The sequence below is a fragment of the Simochromis diagramma genome, unplaced genomic scaffold (genome assembly GCF_900408965.1).
Source record: "Simochromis diagramma unplaced genomic scaffold, fSimDia1.1 OVJJ01000205.1, whole genome shotgun sequence".
NCBI classification, from domain to species: domain Eukaryota; kingdom Metazoa; phylum Chordata; class Actinopteri; order Cichliformes; family Cichlidae; genus Simochromis; species Simochromis diagramma.
Window position 1 is genome coordinate 11,198,594 of NW_024386782.1, and position 19,518 is coordinate 11,218,111.

Here is a 19,518-nt window from a genome sequence, read left to right on the forward strand (position 1 = left end):
AAATGGATGTGAGTCATAATGCTTAATCTCTCCATGCACCATTCAACATGTTGGTATTCAAAGAATTGCTTTGAGGAGTTACTGTTCAAAAAACTCCATATTTGTGTGTATGAATAAACAAATTGAAAACTCCAGATTTACAGCATACATACTACAGCTGGTTATTGTGACTTTGTTTGTTTGCAGTTATTTATTTACTGACAGGATCTTCAGAAATGATCTGAAATATTTCACACACACACACACGCACACACACACACACACACACACACACACACACACACACACACACAAGAAAGTGATATAGAGATATAACATTTGTATATCTCTATGGAAAAAAAAAATATCTGTTGTCATTAAAAATACTGCATATTCAAATGACTTGAGCAGGTTTTACTATGTTTTTACAACTGTAAGTAATACCACATTTTCAACAAGTCACAACATCCTGAACATATTGTTTTTTCCTTGTCACGCCGGCTACGTTTTGGTTTGGGCACTTTGTCACGTGGTTTTTTTAAATCAGGAGATTACAGCCAATCAGAGTCAATTTTTCAAACAGCTCAACAAATATCAGGAAAACAAACAAACCGTTTCTTTGCAGTGTAAATCTGAATCTGTTTGCTAGCTGAATGTAAAGTTGGTGTATTTTCCAGGACAAAAAAAGCCTTAACGTAATAACTTCACACAGAAATGGACGTAGCAAAAACCAATTTAATTTAAACATGTCATGTACTCTTTTACATGTGTGTGTTCTATGACAGTCCTAGGCAGTTTATTGTAGTGTAGTGCAGACTAAACTGGTTAATCTGCAGTACCGTGGTACGGTTGACATTAAAGGAATATATTAGGCTGGTGCACAGCAGGCTGTGGTGTCCAGGGTCACTTAGGGTCACAAGTTATATCAAGGGTATATTTAATTGAAGCTGAGGATGCTTCACCTATTATACCAGATTTATATTATCTGCAGGTTGGGAAACAACAATGACAGCTCAGTAAACCTCAGATTCCAGGCTTGGCTGATCACAGACTATGAGCATTAAAAATACAAATGATTATACAACTTACTGCAAAGTAATTCTTTGACAAATCATAGGGCCCTCCACCAGACAAATCTTAGTTTAGCCTCTGCTTATAAGCCCAATATGAACATAATGAAGTGAGAAACAGACTATTTATCTCTTCACCTTGACCCTTCACCTTGATGCCCTGGTTTTCTGCAGACTCGGCAGCGGCTGATGATGCTTTCTAGGAAAGGTCCCTTCACTGTCTGAGGTATGGGTTTACTGTAGGAGAACAACATACAGAGACAATAATAATTACAGATAACTTTACAAATTAAATTTGATACAAGTTGCCAAATCACAAGACTGTTCTGAGTTGGGAAGCCTCTAAACAGCATTGGACAAAAGAGTAATGAAAGATGAACGATTCCTTGAATATTTAACTGAAAACTACAGAACTATGTCTCCTTAAACAGAGAAGTGAACAGTTCACCCGAACATGTTGTTGGAGTCGAGGGAGGCCAGCCAGTAGCTATAGGAATCAGGATAGTAGTTACACGTCCCCCTGCCGTGACACTCTATAAAGGGCACTTGGCGGAAATTTTCCAGACATGAGCCAGGAGAAATCAGGGGCTGCGAGGATCCCTCTGCTCCAGCACCTGTTTGCTGTAACAGACAGTAAGAACAGAATCACTTAGAGAAACAAGATCTCTGAATTCAAATTTTAAAAATAGTAAAAATGAACAAAACACTGATTTCTTTACCATGATGAAAGAGTACCCAGTCCACAGTGATTCCCAACCTCTAGGACATTCTGGTATGAGAGTCCTCTGACTGTGGATGGCTATGACATTGGAGGTGGTTTCACACACTGAGCACCTAAACAGGTATCCATATTATTTTATTCCACATAAGGTTAGAGGGTAGATGTAGGTGGCAATTTCAGTTAATGGTAATCACACTAAATACACAATCTTATCCCACCTGCTAATGTAGGATTTCAGCATTTCTCCTGATATGGAAACCATGTTCATAGGCATGGGAGTGTCAGTGGACAACCAGTATGAATAGTCATTACGAGAAGCATAGCGGCAGGCATTTTCAGTGTCACAGAACAGAAAAGGCATTGTAGAGAAACGAGGCAGACAGCTCCCCGTGGTGCCTGAGAGACAGTTTAAAACACTGGTAAATATGCAGATTTTATTTATTTTTTAATGATGCAAAGATGCATCTTATATATGCACATACAACTTCTGGGTGTGGTGTTTTCCATGCTCTTACCAAGGTCCTGCCCATGAGCTCTTTTATATCCATTGATAAAGAGGAAAGAGTAACCACTGTAGATGAAGCTAGTGCCATGAGGACATTCAGGGGGGTGGATGCTCTGACTGTGCCTGACTATCAGGAAACTGTCAGCATAACTTGGACCGGTTCTGCCGGGCAAACCTGCAGGACCCTTATGACCTGGAGTTCCAGGTCTGCCATCGGGACCTGCAGATTGAAGAACATAATATGCAATGAAATAATATCACGTGGGCAGTTTTGTTCAAGGATATTTTTGGAATCTGTTGGGGGATGTTCTATAGTCACTACTACCTGCCACTAATGCACTGAGGACCTGTTTTAATGTGCACTGGCAGATAACTTCACTGAGAGGGCATTATTATTTTTTCCTTATTTTTTCTTTTTTCTTATTCACACAATGTAATGCACAACTGTGAAGCAGGAGCGCTGCCAATACCAGAACTTTTATTGTTTTTCAGGTGTGATGTGTCCAGCTATTTGAAAGGCAATTCCAATCATTTGAACACATTTAACACTTCACATTCTACTGAAATACTTGGAAAATTACGTTTTCAAGTGTTTTTTTATATTCTAATGTGTAATTGGAATATACACAAAAACACATTTTAACCCAAACATTTAGCCATATGTACACATGTATTTTTGTAAATGGAGATTTTCCATTTTTGTTTAAAAAAAAAAAAAATCCCATCCATATGTAAACGCAAAAAACAAAGTCAAATGCTGTCAAGCACATGCCAGAGCAACAGCTGGCAATATAATCCTAACCGCATAGAAGTCTTGGCCAATCAGAAGTCTAGAAGCCTGGGAGGAAAAGAGTAAATAAAGATGAATGGCGCATAAAAGCAGTCTTTCTAAATGGTAGGATAATAACTGCAGATAGTAAGATTAACAGCAACAGTATTTTGTCTATATCTGCCATTGTAGAGATTCATCTCATGTAAACAATAACATGGCGCACAGCGTGACGTCAAAAAAGGCGCACACCTTTGACGTTGCACGACTAAATCTCAATTTTCCTTGTCCACATGTATACGCAAAAACTGGAGTTTTCAAAAATCTCCACCCTAGTGATCCAAAACACTGTTTATGTGTGGATGAAAGGTCAAAACGCATAGAAAAAGCTGTGTTTTCAGAAATACCCGTATATGTGTGGACGTAGTCTTAAACACACCTGGCAGCCCTGCTCTTCCTTTATCTCCTTTGTAGCCTGTAAATCCAGGCAGACCAGGTGGGCTGAAACCCTGCATTCCTTTGATACCACGCTGGCCTGGAAAAGAAGTTTTCAATACCAAAATTTATAATTCGAATATCACATATTACACAGGGAAAGGTAATACATGCAACAAGGATTAACTCTAAAAGTATTAACCTGGTGGGCCTGGAGGTCCTGGTGGACCAGTTCTTCCTGGAGGTCCGCATGTGCCACGGGCACCAGGAGAGCCTTGAGCTCCTGATTCATGTATTACTTTTCTAAATGTTGCCTCACCTTTACGCCCTTTAGGTACACAGAAGGAGCAATTAGAAAGCTATTCCCCAGATATATGTAATGCTTAGCTTATCAAGTATTGACTCACCTGGTGGTCCAGGAATACCTTGGGCCCCTGGCTGACCAGGAGGGCCAGGGATGTACCCAGGCTCTCCAATTTTACCTAAAGAAAAAAAATTAATGGGATTATCTCTTTGTATTGCTGCATGGATTCCAGCATGATGATGATGTGCGTTTCAAATGTATTGTGAGAAACTTGCTGCAGACTTTGTTACTCTTCAACATAGATTACCAGCAGGTCCTGGGAATCCTGGAAGACCTGGGTCACCTCTTACCCCTGGGCCTCCAGGTCTGCCTATTGCACCCTGAGGGGGCAAATGGAAATAGAAAGATCAGACTCTAATTATTGCAGTTAGAGTTTGAAGACCTGCCATTCTATACAAAACATTAGTTTTAGTACGGTGTGGAGAATGCTACAGGAAGGCTTGATGAAAGATTACCTCAACTGTAAAACACATCTTTTGCTATGAACTCTCCATTTTAATCAAAAACTCATGTCTACTTTCTCTAGGCATTTGTCAGAGGTAAATTACTGTAAAAACGTACAGGTGGTCCTTGTGGGCCTGGATCTCCTGGTTCCCCTAGATTACCCTGGCTTCCTGGAAGACCTGGGTCCCCTCTGTCTCCTTTTAACCCAGGCACTGCTGTACCTGGAGGACCAGGTGGGCCAGGGTAGCCTACATTGAGATTAGAAAGGCACTGATTATAAAGATAAAAGTAATTGAGGATGAGTGGCCTAGTGAAATAGGCATGCAAGAACTTCCATACAGTGACCAAATTACATAAACTGAAATCATCATCTGGACCTACAACTTACTCTACTCGAGTAGATTCTAACCTTTCCTCCCAGGATATCCAGGTTCGCCAGGGTCTCCTCTATACCCAGGAAGACATGCGGCTTCTCTTCCAGGTGACCCTCTTGGGCCAAGGATGCCTTGTGGACCTGGAATTCCTTTGTCTCCTGTTAGTCCATGAATCCCTGTAACAGACAACCCAGGGAGGCCAGGATATCCAGGAGGACCTACAGAATGGAAAGAGCAATTAGTCTAAATCAGTAAGGAATTATTTTAGTAGTGATGCATAATTTAATGTAATGGAACAGGCCTTTAGTATATTTTATTGTTTGATATTACATATAAATACATCAACTGATGAGTGCTTTGTTTGTTGCTATATGTATCGCTCATTATTTAACTTCCAGCATGCGGATTATACTGTAAGTACATCAGGTCTCTGGGTGTGGTTGAATGTATTCAGTGTTTTTCCAAGATTATCTAAAATAAGAAAGAAAAGAAAAGAAAAAAACCAAACAAATCCCAAAACGAAACACTGGACCCTCGCCCTCCTGCATAACCCCCAATCCCCAGCTCCTTTAGAGGGTAATGTGACTGGTATGTGACTCACCTGGCTGACCAGGGTCACCACGCTTCCCAGGACTCCCTTCTATCAAGACTGCAGAAGAGCGATATAAGAACAGATGAATTTGCCTGTGCCATTCAGGGGTACCATTAGCTATGAAAGAGATAGCTATTCTACAGGCCTTTTTAATTTTAGACAAAAGAAAAAAGCATACATAAATACTAGGGGTGCAACGATACACAAAATTCACGGTTCGGTTCGGTTCGATACTTTGGTGTCACGGTTCGATATTTTTTCGATACAAAAAAAATTTTCATGCCTTTTTAATTTGTCATTTATTAAAATTATAAATATATATTTTAACTCAAAAGTACAGTTTTTAAATTTAACCCTAACCCTTGTGCGCATTTTTTATTTTGACAGCGAATGCGCACCTGCGGACCACTTATGTGCAGCCCTGGTTATTTAGCTCATCATATTGCAGCCACAGAAATTCTTTTGTCCATGAAACCATAAAGCTGCACTTTCTTTTTGCCTTATAGTCTGATTTGTCATAACTTCTCCGTTTTGTGGTAAGCTTTTCTTTGGCTGTCACTTCTTCACCCTGACCTGTCTTATTTGGCTCAGCAGAACTGAAATGCTTTTACACGCTCACTCACATAAGCTCAGCGATTCTCTGCGCGATCAACCTCTCACATGTTTAAGCTTGCTGCGGAGATTTCACTTGTCATGTTTGCATAGTAAGCTAACCATTAATAAGACGATGTCAGAGGAATTGGTGCACAAATTATCATCACTCACAGATCAGTGCTGTCGCTCTCTATACACAGTTCGCACGATTGCAAAGTGAAAGCAAAAAACAAGCGCAAATTCAAACGCGACTTCAATATGTCACATATTGACAGTGGCTCACCGATGCCAATGACATAATTACCCAGCTACATTTCCGAAAGAATGCAAAAGCATTGACATATATTTTTCCTACAATAGCCAGGCAGGGAAGAGATAGATTTTGGTAGCCCGACTGAAAAAATCGCTAGCTCCGGGACGTCGGGCTAGCGATATTGCAAGCCCTGTATCTGATTGAGGAATCACTCATCTTTGGAAAAGAGAGTTTATTACAGAGAAACGGCTCTTTCCAAAATAAAAGCTATACTATCCGCTTCTTCTGGGCTATATTCTCAGCAGCATAAGGAGAATCATGTGCTAACAGCTGTCTAAATGACTCGGCTAAAGTTAGTAGCATGCTTGTTGTTTTTGTCTTTGCACTAGGATGATGTCGGCGTAAATGTGCAGTCATATTCGTTGTGTTCCCACTAGTGCTTTCAGGTTAATCTCGTTGAAATGACCTTAACGCCACAACACGGCAAATCTCCGTTAACGAGCTACCGCCGATCGCTCCGTGCATGGGGCTAGACGGCCAACACATTAACGAGCTAACTGCGCTAACACACTAGTTCACACCAATGTAATTGAGCATTGCATGGCACATCCAACATACTGTTTTACTTTAGTCCATGACTCGCTTACCTTCAGGGTCATACGTCACATGAAAACCAAAATAATTCCAAACGCCAGATCTGAATGTTGCAAGTAGAGCTTAACTTCTGTCTCGCTAGCTTGCCCTGCGCTCTTCCTTCTGACTATGCTGTCTGTGTTGAGCGCTCAGTGGATCTGCGCTCGACAGTGCAGCCTAGGCGGAGTAGTCGAACACAGATTCACTGAGCGCTCAACACAGACAGCATCGTCAGAAGGAAAATTGATAAAATAAATTACAAATGTTGTATTGTTCGATACATATGCGTACCGAACTGAAAGCACTGTATCGAACGGTTCAATATCGATACGAATATCGTTGCACCCCTAATAAATACATAATTACATAGGATTATACATGACCTCAAAGAACCATACAAACATTTTTTATGCAGTATTTGGCTTACTAGTCTCCCCTTTCTGCCCGGCTGGGCCAGGAATCCCATCCAAGCCCTGGCTGCCTTTCGGACCTGGAAGTCCTCTATTTCCTGTTGGACCCACATTACCTGAGGCAAACACATTTTAAAACGTACACTCGATTAAACTTAAAGTATGAATAAAAAGTGAAAGTACTATTTGATCATTTCGAATTGATCCTGGAATGAGACAATGGGTTGCACTTCAAAAATATGTGGTGAAAAAAGTTTCTTCATATAGTTGCAATTAAAAGGACTTTGCCTTGTGGTCCATTAGGTCCGCGTTGCCCTTTGCTACCTGGAGGGCCATCTGACCCTTCTGGCCCTTGAGACCCTGAGGGACCTGAGACAGAAGGAGTGAACAGAGAGAGTTGGGTAGAGAGGTAGAGCGTTAAAGCTGTCTAATATTTTATCAGTTGTACAAACCATTTAGTCCAGTAGGTCCTGGGTCTCCCTTGAGTCCAAAAATTCCTGGTAAACCCTCTGTTCCTGCAATTCCAGGTTGTCCTTTTTGACCCTTCATCAAATTAGTATTAGTCAATCCCGGTTCACCCTGAGGACACGAAGGAAATAATGAAAGAGGGATAAAGAACCTATTGGTGAACACATTTGTTTCAAATAATATACACATTTGTATTTATTTACTGGAATCTTCTCTACTGCATCAGTGACATTTAAATTCTACCTTTTGGCCTGCTGGTCCAGGTGGCCCATATCCATTGTACTTTGGTTCCCCAGTAGCTCCTTTGAAACCAGTTTTACCCTGATCACCATCTCGCCCTGGTTTTCCCAGTATTCCTCGATCTCCTTTTATTCCCTTTGGCCCTGGCAGAATTAAATCACTAGTAACACTTTCTAATAACTATACTACCATCATATTTATAATAATGACGTTAACAAATAATTCAAATCAAATGTTATACTATTATTGAGATGTCTCTTAGAGCTCAAGGTTCTAATTCACAATAGTTTAAGGTGCATGCAGTAATATTCTAAAACACAATGATTCAGTTCTTATTGTTAGTGTCAACATTCGATTCACAATCCGAAGGGGGCCCTAAACTGTAAAAAAAAAAAAAAAATCAGTAAAAATACAATGCATTGTTCTGTATAGATGTGAACGGATTTTCCGTATTCATTATCCGCAGATGTGTTTCTGTACTTCTTAATTACTATTAATTACTAGGGCCACAACGATACTCGTATCGATATTGAACCGTTCGATACAGTGCTTTCGGTTCGGTACGCATATGTATCGAACAATATAAAATACATTTTTAATTTATTTTATCAACTTTCCTTCTGACTATGCTGTCTGTGTTGAGCGCTCAGTGGATCTGCGCTCGACAGTGCAGCCTAGGCGGAGTAGTCGAACGCAGATTCACTGAGCGCAGGGCAAGCTAGCGAGACAGAAGTTAAGCTCTCCTTGCAACATGGCAAATTGAACCTCCCCCACCCTCATTCAGATCTGGCGTTTGGAACTATTTTGGTTTTCATGTGACATATGACCCTGAAGGTAAGCGCGTCATGGACTAAAGTAAAACAGTATGTTGGATGTGTGGATGTGCCACGCAATGCTCAATTACATGGGTGGGAGCTAGTGTGTTAGCGCAGTTAGCTCGTTAACGTGTTGGCTGTCCAGCCCCATGCACGGGCGATCCGCGGTAGCTCGTTAATGGAGATTTGCCGTGTTGTGGCCTTAACGTCATTTCAACGAGATTTACGCTGACAGCACTAGTGGGAACACAACAAATACATGATTCTCCTTATGGGGACCTGATATGTTTAATATGCTGCTGAGAATATAGCCCAGAAGAAGCGTATAGTATAGCTTTTATTTTGGAAAGAGCCATTTCGCTGTAATAAACTCTCTTTTCCAAAGATGAGTGATTCCTCAATCAGATACAGGGCTCGCAAAATCGCCTGCCCGACATCCCGGGGCTAGCGATTTTTCCAGTCGGGCTACCAAAATCTATCTCTGCCCTGCCCGTCGGCCTATCGTAGGAAGGAAAAATATATGTCAATGCTTTTGCATTCTTTCGGAAATGTAGCTGGGTAACTACGTCATTGGCATCGGTGAGCCACTGTCAATATGTGACATATTGAAATCGCGTTTGAATTTGCGCTTGTTTTTTGCTTTCACTTTGCAATCGCGCGAACTGTGTATAGAGAGCGACAGCACTGATTGGTGAGTGATGATAATTTGCGCACCAATTCCTCTGACATCGTCTTATCAATCGTTAGCTTACTATGCAAACATGACAAGTGAAATCTCCGCAGCAAGCTTAAACATGTGAGAGGTTGATCGCGCAGAGAATCGCTGAGCGTTATGTGAGTGCGTGTGTAAAAGCAGCAGGATATATATTGTAGCGGGTCAGGGCTGTTCGGGGTTCTGTTTGTACAGTTATGTTTTGTTTATGTTGCCATAGTGACGGGTGACGCCCTCTCGCTGCGACGGTGTGTCCTTCCGGGGTCAGAGGGCGCCCTGTGTGTTGTTGTTGTTGTTGTTGCTGTGCTGTTGCCGCGCTGAGCAGTTAGCTAGCGGCAGTGTTCTTCTGCAGATGTCAATAAACGGCTGTGCTCCCTGGCTAGCTCACGGGAAGCAAGACCAAACGATACCTCTGTCTCCTCCTTGTCTGAGCTCGCCACATTGGTGTCAGAAGTGGGATGATGGTGGCACTCCATGTTCTGAGCCGAGTGACTTTTCCCCCGCCGGTCGTGACCGGCCGGTGCGCCAAAAGAAGGCACCTGGACATTTGCAGGACTTTGTGTGGGGTAATGGGGTCGTCGGGGACGACTGACCCCTTAGGTGGGGGCTATGTAGCGGGTCAGGGCTGTTCGGGGTTCTGTTTGTACAGTTATGTTTTGTTTATGTTGCCATAGTGACGGGTGACGCCCTCTCGCTGCGACGGTGTGTCCTTCCGGGGTCAGAGGGCGCCCTGTGTGTTGTTGTTGTTGTTGTTGTTGCTGCGCTGTGCTGTTGCCGCGCTGAGCAGTTAGCTAGCGGCAGTGTTCTTCTGCAGGTGTCAATAAACGGCTGTGCTCCCTGGCTAGCTCACGGGAAGCAAGACCAAACGATACCTCCGTCTCCTCCTTGTCTGAGCTCGCCACAATATTTTAGTTCTGCTGAGCCAAATAAGACAGGTCAGGGTGAAGAAGTGACAGCCAAAGAAAAGCTTACCACAAAACGGAAAAGTTATGACAAATCAGACTATAAGGCAAAAAGAAAGTGCAGCTTTATGGTTTCATGGACAAAAGAATTTCTGTGGCTGCAATATGACAAGCGAAATAACCAGGGGTGCACATAAGTGGTCCGCAGGTGCGCATTCGCTGTCAAAATAAAAAACGGGCACAAGGTAAGAAGTTGCAACGCGTGTTTGCATACATAAGATTTTCAGGAGGAGGACAGACATTTGTTTAGAACTCTTAAAGATGTCGAAGAAGCTCCTTTAAGCAATTACTGTGATGTTCCTCCACCTCAAGAAATGTCAGAAGGAGTCCGAACCACAAAAGAAGCACGTATTCTCGGAAAAGTAGTTGCAGGAGGTGAGCTGGCTTCAAACAAATGATGAACGCACAGAGATGTGGTGCGGAATGTGCCGTGAAAATTTAATAAATGACAAATTAAAAAGGCATGAACATTTTTTTGTATCGAAAAAATATCGAACCGTGACACCAAAGTATCGAACCGAACCGAACCGTGAATTTTGTGTATCGTTGCACCCCTATTAATTACTATTACTATTAATGTACTATTAGTACATATTAAAGCTTATACATTTTTTGTTTTGTTTTTTTATTAAAATATGTTAAAACATTTTTAATTTGTTAAAATATTAAAAAAGTTTTTTTTTTAAAGCTTACATGTTTTTATTGAGAAATAATTATTAATTTATTTGCTAACTGATGTCTGCTGTGACCAGATGCTAACAGTTGCCTGTCTCAATATGAGTACTTGTGCATACCCGGGTTCTTGTGGACTCGTGATAAGTCATCAGTCAGAGAACAAGTACCAATTCAAAAGCTGTGTCCCACAACCTAGGCCGCATCTTTCGGAGGACCCGGCCTTCGCGATCTACGTGGGCCAGGTCCTTCGAAAACCGAGAAGGCTGGAAGTGAGCAGCTGTGAAATGGGACGGTCTAGCCTTCAGATTTGCGTCACCGCTGTCTCGGTGGAGTTTGATAAACTCAGCCGTCTGCTCCTTGCTATCTAAAATATAACAGCACACTGGAGTAAATTCTCGACCATCTCACACTTGTGTTTAATCAGTTTACTGTTTGACGTTTATTCAGCTGGGTGAAAACCCAAGAGGAAAAGTTTTATCTAATCTAATCTAATCTAATGTCTTTAATCTCAGCCAAACCGATTTACTCAGGAACAAATAAAACACTGAAAAAGCCAAACAATAAAAATTTTTAAGTTACCTAAGTGACTTATATATCATGTTTAACCTGAGTAGCGGGGGGTTTAAAAAACAATGTGCTGGGAGTCCGTTGTTCTCGCCGGCTCTAGTGACCCTTGAACCCCTGGCTAGTTATCGATCTGGTGGGTAACAGATGTCTCCAAAAACATCGGAGCACTTTTTCAAATATGTGATGTCTTGATAAATCGAGCAGATATTTGAAGTTTACACAGCTACATTCTCGCCTGAAAATATCTTAAAAGTTTATTTCGTGACCTAGAAAGAGTAATAAGAGTAATATCAAAACTAAATAGCAGCCGCCATTGTTGGAAACTGGAATTGGCTGGGCCGCGCTATGAATTCTGGGATAGGTTTGGCCACGAAGGACACACCCGACCCATCCTTCAATTTCAGGGAAATGAGGGACACATTTGTCAGCTGCATTTGGAGCAGCCTTTGAATTGGGACAGCCTTCACCACATAGCTGTGACGTAATCGGTCTACAAATGTGGCCTGTGAAGGTTGCGGCCTAGGTTTTGGGACACGGCTAAAGTACGCATCAAGCCGAGAATGCGAAAAGTTCCCGAATGTGTTCTCGCTCCGCCCGTTTTATCAAGCATGCATCCGTGGTGACTTGTGTGGACTTGGTACAGCTAAATATCCCAGAATGCATTTCGTCCAAAACTCAAACGCGGCAATGGTGGAGAAGCACGGCTAAAAACTTTTAAATATTACTCTTTCTGCGTCACAAAATAAACTTTTAACATGTTTTCAGGTGAGAATGTAGCTGTGTAAACTTCAAATATCTGCTCGGTTTATCAAGACACCACATATTCGCAAAAGTGCTCCAACATTTTCAGAGACTTCTGTTACCCACCAGCTCGATAGCTAGCTGGGGGCAAGGCTCACTAGAGCCCGTGAGAACACCAGACTCCGGCAAATCGTTTTCAAACCCACCACTGTCTTTCGCTACTCAGGTTAAGATATATAAGTCACTTAGATAACTTAAAAATATTACTGACTCTGAATTAAACCTAACATTAAAAATATTTTAATTCAAGAAGAAACATTTTCACCGGGAACAAAAACGTGTAAAAACGTGGAGATTCTGAAGGCTGCTCCAAAAATGATCATATTATATTTTAAATATTTGTTCAGTTCTCTTCCGAACCCCGGCAGCTGTCTGTTATAATTTTTAAGTGTCTACTATAATAAAACTAACAGCGTTCTAACATCTCACCTGTTTTTTTATTCAGGCATACATGTATTTTTATTAATAGAGAGATTTCGCTACTCAGATTAAATATGATATATAAGTCACTTAGATAACTTCTAAATCTTAATGTTTGCTTTATTTCAGTGTTTTATTTGTTCATGAGTAAATCGGTTTGGCTAAGATTAAAGTTAAGCTTCATAACAAATTAATCACAGTTAAATTAAGTGCGGATGGCAGTAAAAACTCGGGACCGGTGACATCATCAAGTATGTTGGTGTTCCAATTGTACAAATCGCAAGTCCGTACTCGCGTTCTTGCTAAATCCGGATTCCTGTGCGAACTTACAAAGTCAGGACTTAGCGAGAATCTGGTATGGACTCGTGTACTTGAGAATTGAGAAAGGGCTTCCGATTTGGGTTGCTAAGGTAAAGACTTTTAGCTAGCTGACCAGCTGGCTAGACTGATTTGCTGGTTAATAGACTACAGTGGTAAGATTATTGAAAGTTTAGTTTCACCTCAGCACATTTATTATTATGTCCATGTTGTAGCACATAGAAATGTTTAGTTAATATTTGCAGACAGGCACATTTTCCCTGTAACTGTCTTAACCAGTGTTGGTCAAGTTACTTGAAAAAAAGTAATCAGTAACTAATTACTGATTACTTCCCCAAAAAAGTAATCCCGTTACTTTACTGATTACTTATTTTCAAAAGTAATTACTTAGTTACTTAGTTACTTTTTAAAAACACGATTTACAACCTGAAGAGGTGATAAAGCGATAGATCTTTCAGCCCAATTCTACTTTTTCTACATAATCCATCATACAAAATGTAATCAAATGGAAAAGTCTCTTTTTTTAAACTTGTTTTATCAGTTTTAATCTTTTAACTTTATGCATCAAGCAAAAATTTAATTATATGCAACATTCTCTGACTTGAATAAATTAGTTTAACATTTAAACCTATTTTCTACACATTCCAGCACATAAAATAAAATATTTTTTGTGTTTGCACTCACTCTTTCAAATAGATGCAAGTAAAACACAACAGAAAATAAATAAAGTCAAAGACTCAGCGGTCCTTTTGCTCTATTTTCACCTGTAAAGCAGGACTGCGGTAGGCGGAGGTTTACCCTGGTGCAGGTGTGCCGCGGTCAGTTGAAGAATCCGCGAGTTTCTCTGTGAATTTCCCATTACATCTTTGCGCACTCGGTGCTTGGTTGGAAGTTTAGGGGTTTTTTTCGCTGTAAAAAGAAGTTTTCTTCCCACGCACGATGGACGCTAATGTTTTTGTCACTTTTTATGGAATCAAACTCAAAGTAAGGTCAGTACTTCCACGCTTTAAACGCTGCACGCTCATACTCTCTCCCACAATCGATATGTGATCCATTGTTGATCTGCACACAGCTGTTGTCACTAACGGCGCACTCGCTTACGTCACTGTCGTGAGACATTCTCGCAAAAAATCACGATTTTAGTAACGCAGTAACGCAGCGTTACTACGGGAAAGTAACGGTAATCTAATTACCGTTTTTGCAATAGTAATCCCTTACTTTACTCATTACTTGAAAAAAGTAATCAGATTACGCGTTACTGCCCATCTCTGGTCTTAACAGTTGCTGAAATTGTGATTTATGTAATGCTGAGGAGGTCATTTCAAGTATGTGGCATACCTTCTTTAAATCTGGTCAGTTTTATTCATATAGCACCATTAATAGTCAATCAATCTTTACCTTGTATGGTAAGGTAAAGACCCTGCAGTGTTAATCTAGAACAAAAGTTCACTTTGATTCACTGATGAAGTGAATGCAATTTGGTAACGAAAGGTGAGATTTTGGCCAAAACTGACCACATATGTATGCTGTATCATGAGTGGACAGTCATGGATGTAAATTGCAACTGAACTGTTTGGCTGAGACACAACAGCCACAAGGCATTGATTCTAGCTTATTCTGATCTCTGGATAATGTTAAATGTGCGAATATCGTTAAATTTAAATGTGGTTACATTTTTTGTTTATCAGGTGTCTTGTTTGTAGAAAATAGTTTGGCGTCCATGGTAGAAAATTACCAGGACATTTTGTTTTTCAATTATTTTTTTAACAATATTATTATTATTATTATTATTATACACTATAAAATTGGCCCTTGTCATCTTATTCAGAATCAGAATGCTTTATTAATCCCTAAGGAAATTATGTAGGTTACAGCTGCTCCAAGACAGTAACAGTAACAGACTAATTAATCAATAAAATATGTTACAGATTTTACAAATTTAAGAAATAGCACTAGTATATACAAATCACTCAATTATAAATATCAAGAGTTAAAAGAGGTGATTATAAATAAATATCAAGAACACTGACAAGGATATTACAGAGTAGAAAAGAGCGTGTGCAAAAAAGATGTAACAATATTATTATCATTATTATTATTATTGTAACGGGCATGCAACTTGGAAGATGCTTGTAGTTTTCTCACTACATAAAAACTGCACACTGAAAAGGTCATTTATTAATCTTTTTTTATTAAAAGGATTTTAAAACATGAAGTTTTGTACATGTTAAATTTTTAAGTTTAAGGTTTTATTTTTTTTCAGTAGTAGAAATCGTACAATAAATTATTCTGCACAGTGATCACTGAGCATTCATGAGCATGATGACCAAAATATTCTTAATTTTTCTTTATTTAACTTCAGCTTGAAGTAAAATGCAGTACTTACCTGGAGGCCCCCTCAGCCCTGCATCTCCTGGAGCTCCGGGATGTCCTTTAAACCCTGGTGATGTTAATAATCCATCCAACCCTGGATCACCTGGTGAGCCTGGGGACATACAGGCACACAGCATAAATACAGTTTGGCAGATTTACAAACGAAAATAATAACTAGTCACTGTGAATGTTTAGCTTATTTCAGACCTCTTGGTCCAGGATCCCCTGGTGCTCCCACTTTTCCTCTCCACCCTTTTGATCCATTCCTGCCAGGATCCCCACTTGGACCAGTCAGACCAGGGTTACCTTGTGCAATACAGTTAGTGTTAAAATATTATTACCATATCCTACTCAATGCCCTGTCCTAATATAATATGGATCCTTTGTAAAATAAATAAATAAATAAATAAATAAATAAATAAATAAATAAATAAATAAAATAAAATACATAAAAAATCTCAGAAACATTAAAGACTGTAAAAGGACATTTTTTGAACAAGACTTTACTGGAAAGTGTACCTGGTGGACCAGGGTCCCCTGAGTTCGCAGTATAATTTTGTGGTGATGGAGCTCCTGGGGCACCTTTGGGACCTTGGTCTCCATTCATACCTGGGGGGCCTGGAGGACCTCTAGGCCCATCTGGGCCAGAGTCACCTGCAAATAGCCATGGTAGCTCTAACTTCATCAGTTTTATATAAATCAGTTTTTCATAAATTACTGTCACAGAGGCAAAAACTATTATATTGTTTCAGATCTGACATGACTTAACTTTGTTTTTTATATTTATTGTTTGTGTATATTATATGCATTGTGTTTGTGTGCACGCGCACGTGTGTTTGTGTTGCATTTGTGTTTACCTCTTTGACCAGGTGGACCTACAATTCCAGGCAACCCATCTGGTCCATATCCTGATGGCAATCCATCTGGTCCAGGGTCTCCTCTGGGTCCTAACAAAAGTGAAGTTGAATATTTTGATAAAAATCAATACATTGTAAAAACTCATAAAGTAATTTTGGTATTTTCAACATCACATTAAGTACTCACATACACGAAAAACCCAGATTTTTTAACTATTCCATATTGATGAATTTAAATATGAATGGTCTATCAGATAAGGAATACTGTACCTGGTTGACCAGGTAGGCCATTTTGTCCTTTGATTCCTTTTTGTCCATGATGTCCTTGTGAACCTGGTCTTGATGGCCCAGGGAACCCAGGTTCACCAGCAGGGCCAGGAAGACCAAACCCAGGCAAACCTTGATTTCCCTTCTCACCAGGAAAGCCATTAGGTCCTAAAAAAAAAAAAAAAAAAAAAAAAAAATATATATATATATATATATATATATATATATATATATATATATATGTGTGTGTGTGTGTGTGTGTGTGTGTGTGTATGTGTGTATAAAGGTGAGGAGCAAAGGAAATATAATATATAAAAATATTAGTGCTGTCAGCGTTAATCTCGTTAAAATGACGTTAACGCCATAACTGCACTAATTTTATATCCAGATTGGTATTACTAAGCTTTTACCTGTTTTTTATCTGTCTGTAATGTTCTTTCAGGGCTAACACCAAATACACCACACAAGTCTAGCATAGACTAACCTTGAGGTCCTTCATAACCACTTGGTCCTGGTTCTCCACTTGGCCCAGGCAAGCCTTTACATGATTCTTTGCTACCAGGTAGCCCTGGAAGCCCTTCAGAACCCTTTACTCCTGCACAAATCAATAACACAATCAATGTAGCAAACAGATCAATATTGTTGCAAGTTTGTGCTTTATTATGTGCTTATGAAGAGTACAGTTTTGATTTTAGTCAATAGTCAGTTTAGTCATCAGTACCCTTTTCTCCTGGAAAACCAGGACTGCCAGTTAGCCCTGGATATCCAGGTAAGCCAGGATTCCCAGGATCACCTGCAGGCCCTGGATCTCCATCTTCACCTGGAAGCCCTGGGAAGCCTGGAGGCCCAGGGTGTCCAAGGTTGCTATCACCCTGTTATTAGAAAAATAGAGGACATAATGTATATGTTAGCATTCACTACTTAATCTGCTTCCAGAATTATATTGCAAGGTATAATGTTTGGTAGTGTAATGTTCCAAGCCTTTGATTATGACAAAAAAAAATGCTGCATTTTCTCATTTTTTTGTCATTCCCTGATCTCCCTTCACAAAGAACTGACATAACATGAAGGAAGCAATCATTTGATGGGCCAGTTTTTAAAATCAAATACCTAGACAATAATGTAAAAAATAATTTTTATTTATTTATTTTTTTGCTTTTATACCTTCCTGTAAAGACCAGTAAAGTGCAATAGAGTGTTTGCTATATGAAGATGTCTGTTGTATCAACTTTGTTTCTAACCTTTGGTCCTGGAGGACCAGGAGGGCCTTCTTGGCCTGGCTGACCTGGGGAACCTCTACCTGGAGGGCCTGGGACACCTGGTTGGCCCTTGTCACCTGAAAAATACATACTTATCAGTAAACACATAAATCATCTATGTGACTAGTCCTCATTTCCTTTTGAGACAATTAAAGTAATCTCATATCTAGGAAATATTTTATGTGTTTGCAAATATGCAAATGTTTTCTGCATAAATTCACAGAACCTACCTTTCTGTCCTTGTTTCCCTGGCATTCCAGGAAATGACAACGGGCCACGTTCTCCTTTCTGGCCTGGTATACCTGGTGGTCCTAGACGACCTGGAGCCCCTGGATGACCTGACATTTGTTTTGGTGATATAAAATATGTTTCTCTTCTGCTATTATAATTTAGCCATTGTTTTCCATCCAGCCAATTATTCATCCACCTATTGAGTTATGCATCCATACAGCATATCCACATGCAGTACTTACCTGGGCTTCCAGGTGAACCTGGCCAACCCTTCAATCCAGGTGGGCCAGGAAGTCCTTTACTGTATATGACTCCAGGTTCCCCCTTTTCTCCTGCAATAAAGGAGAGAATGTATGTTAGTATTTTACTATATTTAAGTTTTTATTAAATTTTACACTAATCAGTATATAATATAACCTGGAATTCCTGGCTGCCCTGGAAAGCCAGATACCCCATTATCTCCTTTCATTCCTGGAGGCCCAGCAGGTCCATAACCCACTGGCCCAGAGTAGCCGTCTGGTCCTGGTCTGCCTAAAGGGCCTGGTGGGCCTTGGACTCCACGGTCTCCCGTTTCACCAGAGAAGAAATACTAGAGAGTGGGCAGAATAGTTGTTCTAGCTATGACTAAAAAAAAAAATATTGTTTTGCTCCTGTACATGGCTGCAACACGTTCTCACTCCCAAAGCGTAACATTTTACGCTAGGTGACAAATCGTCACCATATTACGTTTTCGGCTACCCACCACGTTCCTAAATGACGACCTCGGAAAAAAGAGGAAATATGAGAACCGTCTGGACTGAATCTACACATGTTTGCTCTTTTTCTTCAAATCGCTTAGAAACACGCTATTTAACATCATTAAAGTCCTGGTTAAGGTCAGGAATAAGGTTATGGTCAGGGCTAGGGATAAGGTTAGGTTTAGGGCTGGAATACAGGGCTGGAGCGTCATTGCACTGGATTCCAGCCATAGCCCGCCGCGTACCATAAGAACGCCGAAGGTCTCCTTTCGCGTTCCTCAGGAACGCTGCGGGACTTGACAAAACGTTGACATGTTACGCCTCGGGAGTCAGAACGGGCTGACATGTTAAAACCTCTGAAGCATCAAATGTGACACCTGAGATGTGGAATTGTACAAGGCAAAAAATGTCATGTAAAACTCAGATTTGTCAACAATTTCTCACCGGATCCCCTGGAAGCCCTGGATTGCCTTTGCGACCTGGCAATCCTGGAAGTCCAGGTAAACCCGGATCCCCAGGCCTCCCAAGCTGTCCCTGGTCCCCTTTTTCTCCATTTGGCCCAGGAGCACCAAAGGAATACGACTCTCCCTTCTCTCCTTTTCGACCTGGAAAACCTGCTTCACCAATTGGACCCTTTGGAAAAGAATTAATATTAAGTGTTTACATAGGTAAA

At 40.5% G+C, this 19,518-nt stretch overlaps 1 protein-coding gene across 1 annotated transcript in view; it reads right to left on the reverse strand.

Annotated features, from left to right (window-relative positions):
- Positions 1-277: 277 nt before the first annotated feature.
- The window catches only part of LOC120727498 (collagen alpha-5(IV) chain-like), a 31,228-nt gene continuing 11,987 nt past the window's right edge, over positions 278-19,518 (reverse strand). Inside the window, exons 25-52 of the mRNA XM_040021790.1 lie at positions 19,290-19,478; positions 18,526-18,697; positions 18,351-18,440; positions 18,108-18,215; positions 17,860-17,954; positions 17,340-17,490; positions 17,103-17,213; positions 16,622-16,786; positions 16,352-16,441; positions 16,014-16,148; positions 15,702-15,800; positions 15,508-15,606; positions 7,855-7,994; positions 7,596-7,722; positions 7,432-7,512; positions 7,161-7,259; positions 5,263-5,310; positions 4,697-4,879; positions 4,405-4,535; positions 4,091-4,163; positions 3,887-3,961; positions 3,682-3,807; positions 3,484-3,579; positions 2,286-2,495; positions 1,989-2,166; positions 1,769-1,883; positions 1,498-1,670; positions 278-1,286 (exon numbers count right to left, since the gene is read on the reverse strand). Of these exons, the coding sequence (XP_039877724.1) occupies positions 1,184-1,286; positions 1,498-1,670; positions 1,769-1,883; positions 1,989-2,166; positions 2,286-2,495; positions 3,484-3,579; positions 3,682-3,807; positions 3,887-3,961; positions 4,091-4,163; positions 4,405-4,535; positions 4,697-4,879; positions 5,263-5,310; positions 7,161-7,259; positions 7,432-7,512; positions 7,596-7,722; positions 7,855-7,994; positions 15,508-15,606; positions 15,702-15,800; positions 16,014-16,148; positions 16,352-16,441; positions 16,622-16,786; positions 17,103-17,213; positions 17,340-17,490; positions 17,860-17,954; positions 18,108-18,215; positions 18,351-18,440; positions 18,526-18,697; positions 19,290-19,478 (3,462 nt within the window). The 3' untranslated portion in view covers positions 278-1,183. The remainder of the gene's footprint in view (positions 1,287-1,497; positions 1,671-1,768; positions 1,884-1,988; positions 2,167-2,285; positions 2,496-3,483; positions 3,580-3,681; positions 3,808-3,886; positions 3,962-4,090; positions 4,164-4,404; positions 4,536-4,696; positions 4,880-5,262; positions 5,311-7,160; positions 7,260-7,431; positions 7,513-7,595; positions 7,723-7,854; positions 7,995-15,507; positions 15,607-15,701; positions 15,801-16,013; positions 16,149-16,351; positions 16,442-16,621; positions 16,787-17,102; positions 17,214-17,339; positions 17,491-17,859; positions 17,955-18,107; positions 18,216-18,350; positions 18,441-18,525; positions 18,698-19,289; positions 19,479-19,518) is intronic.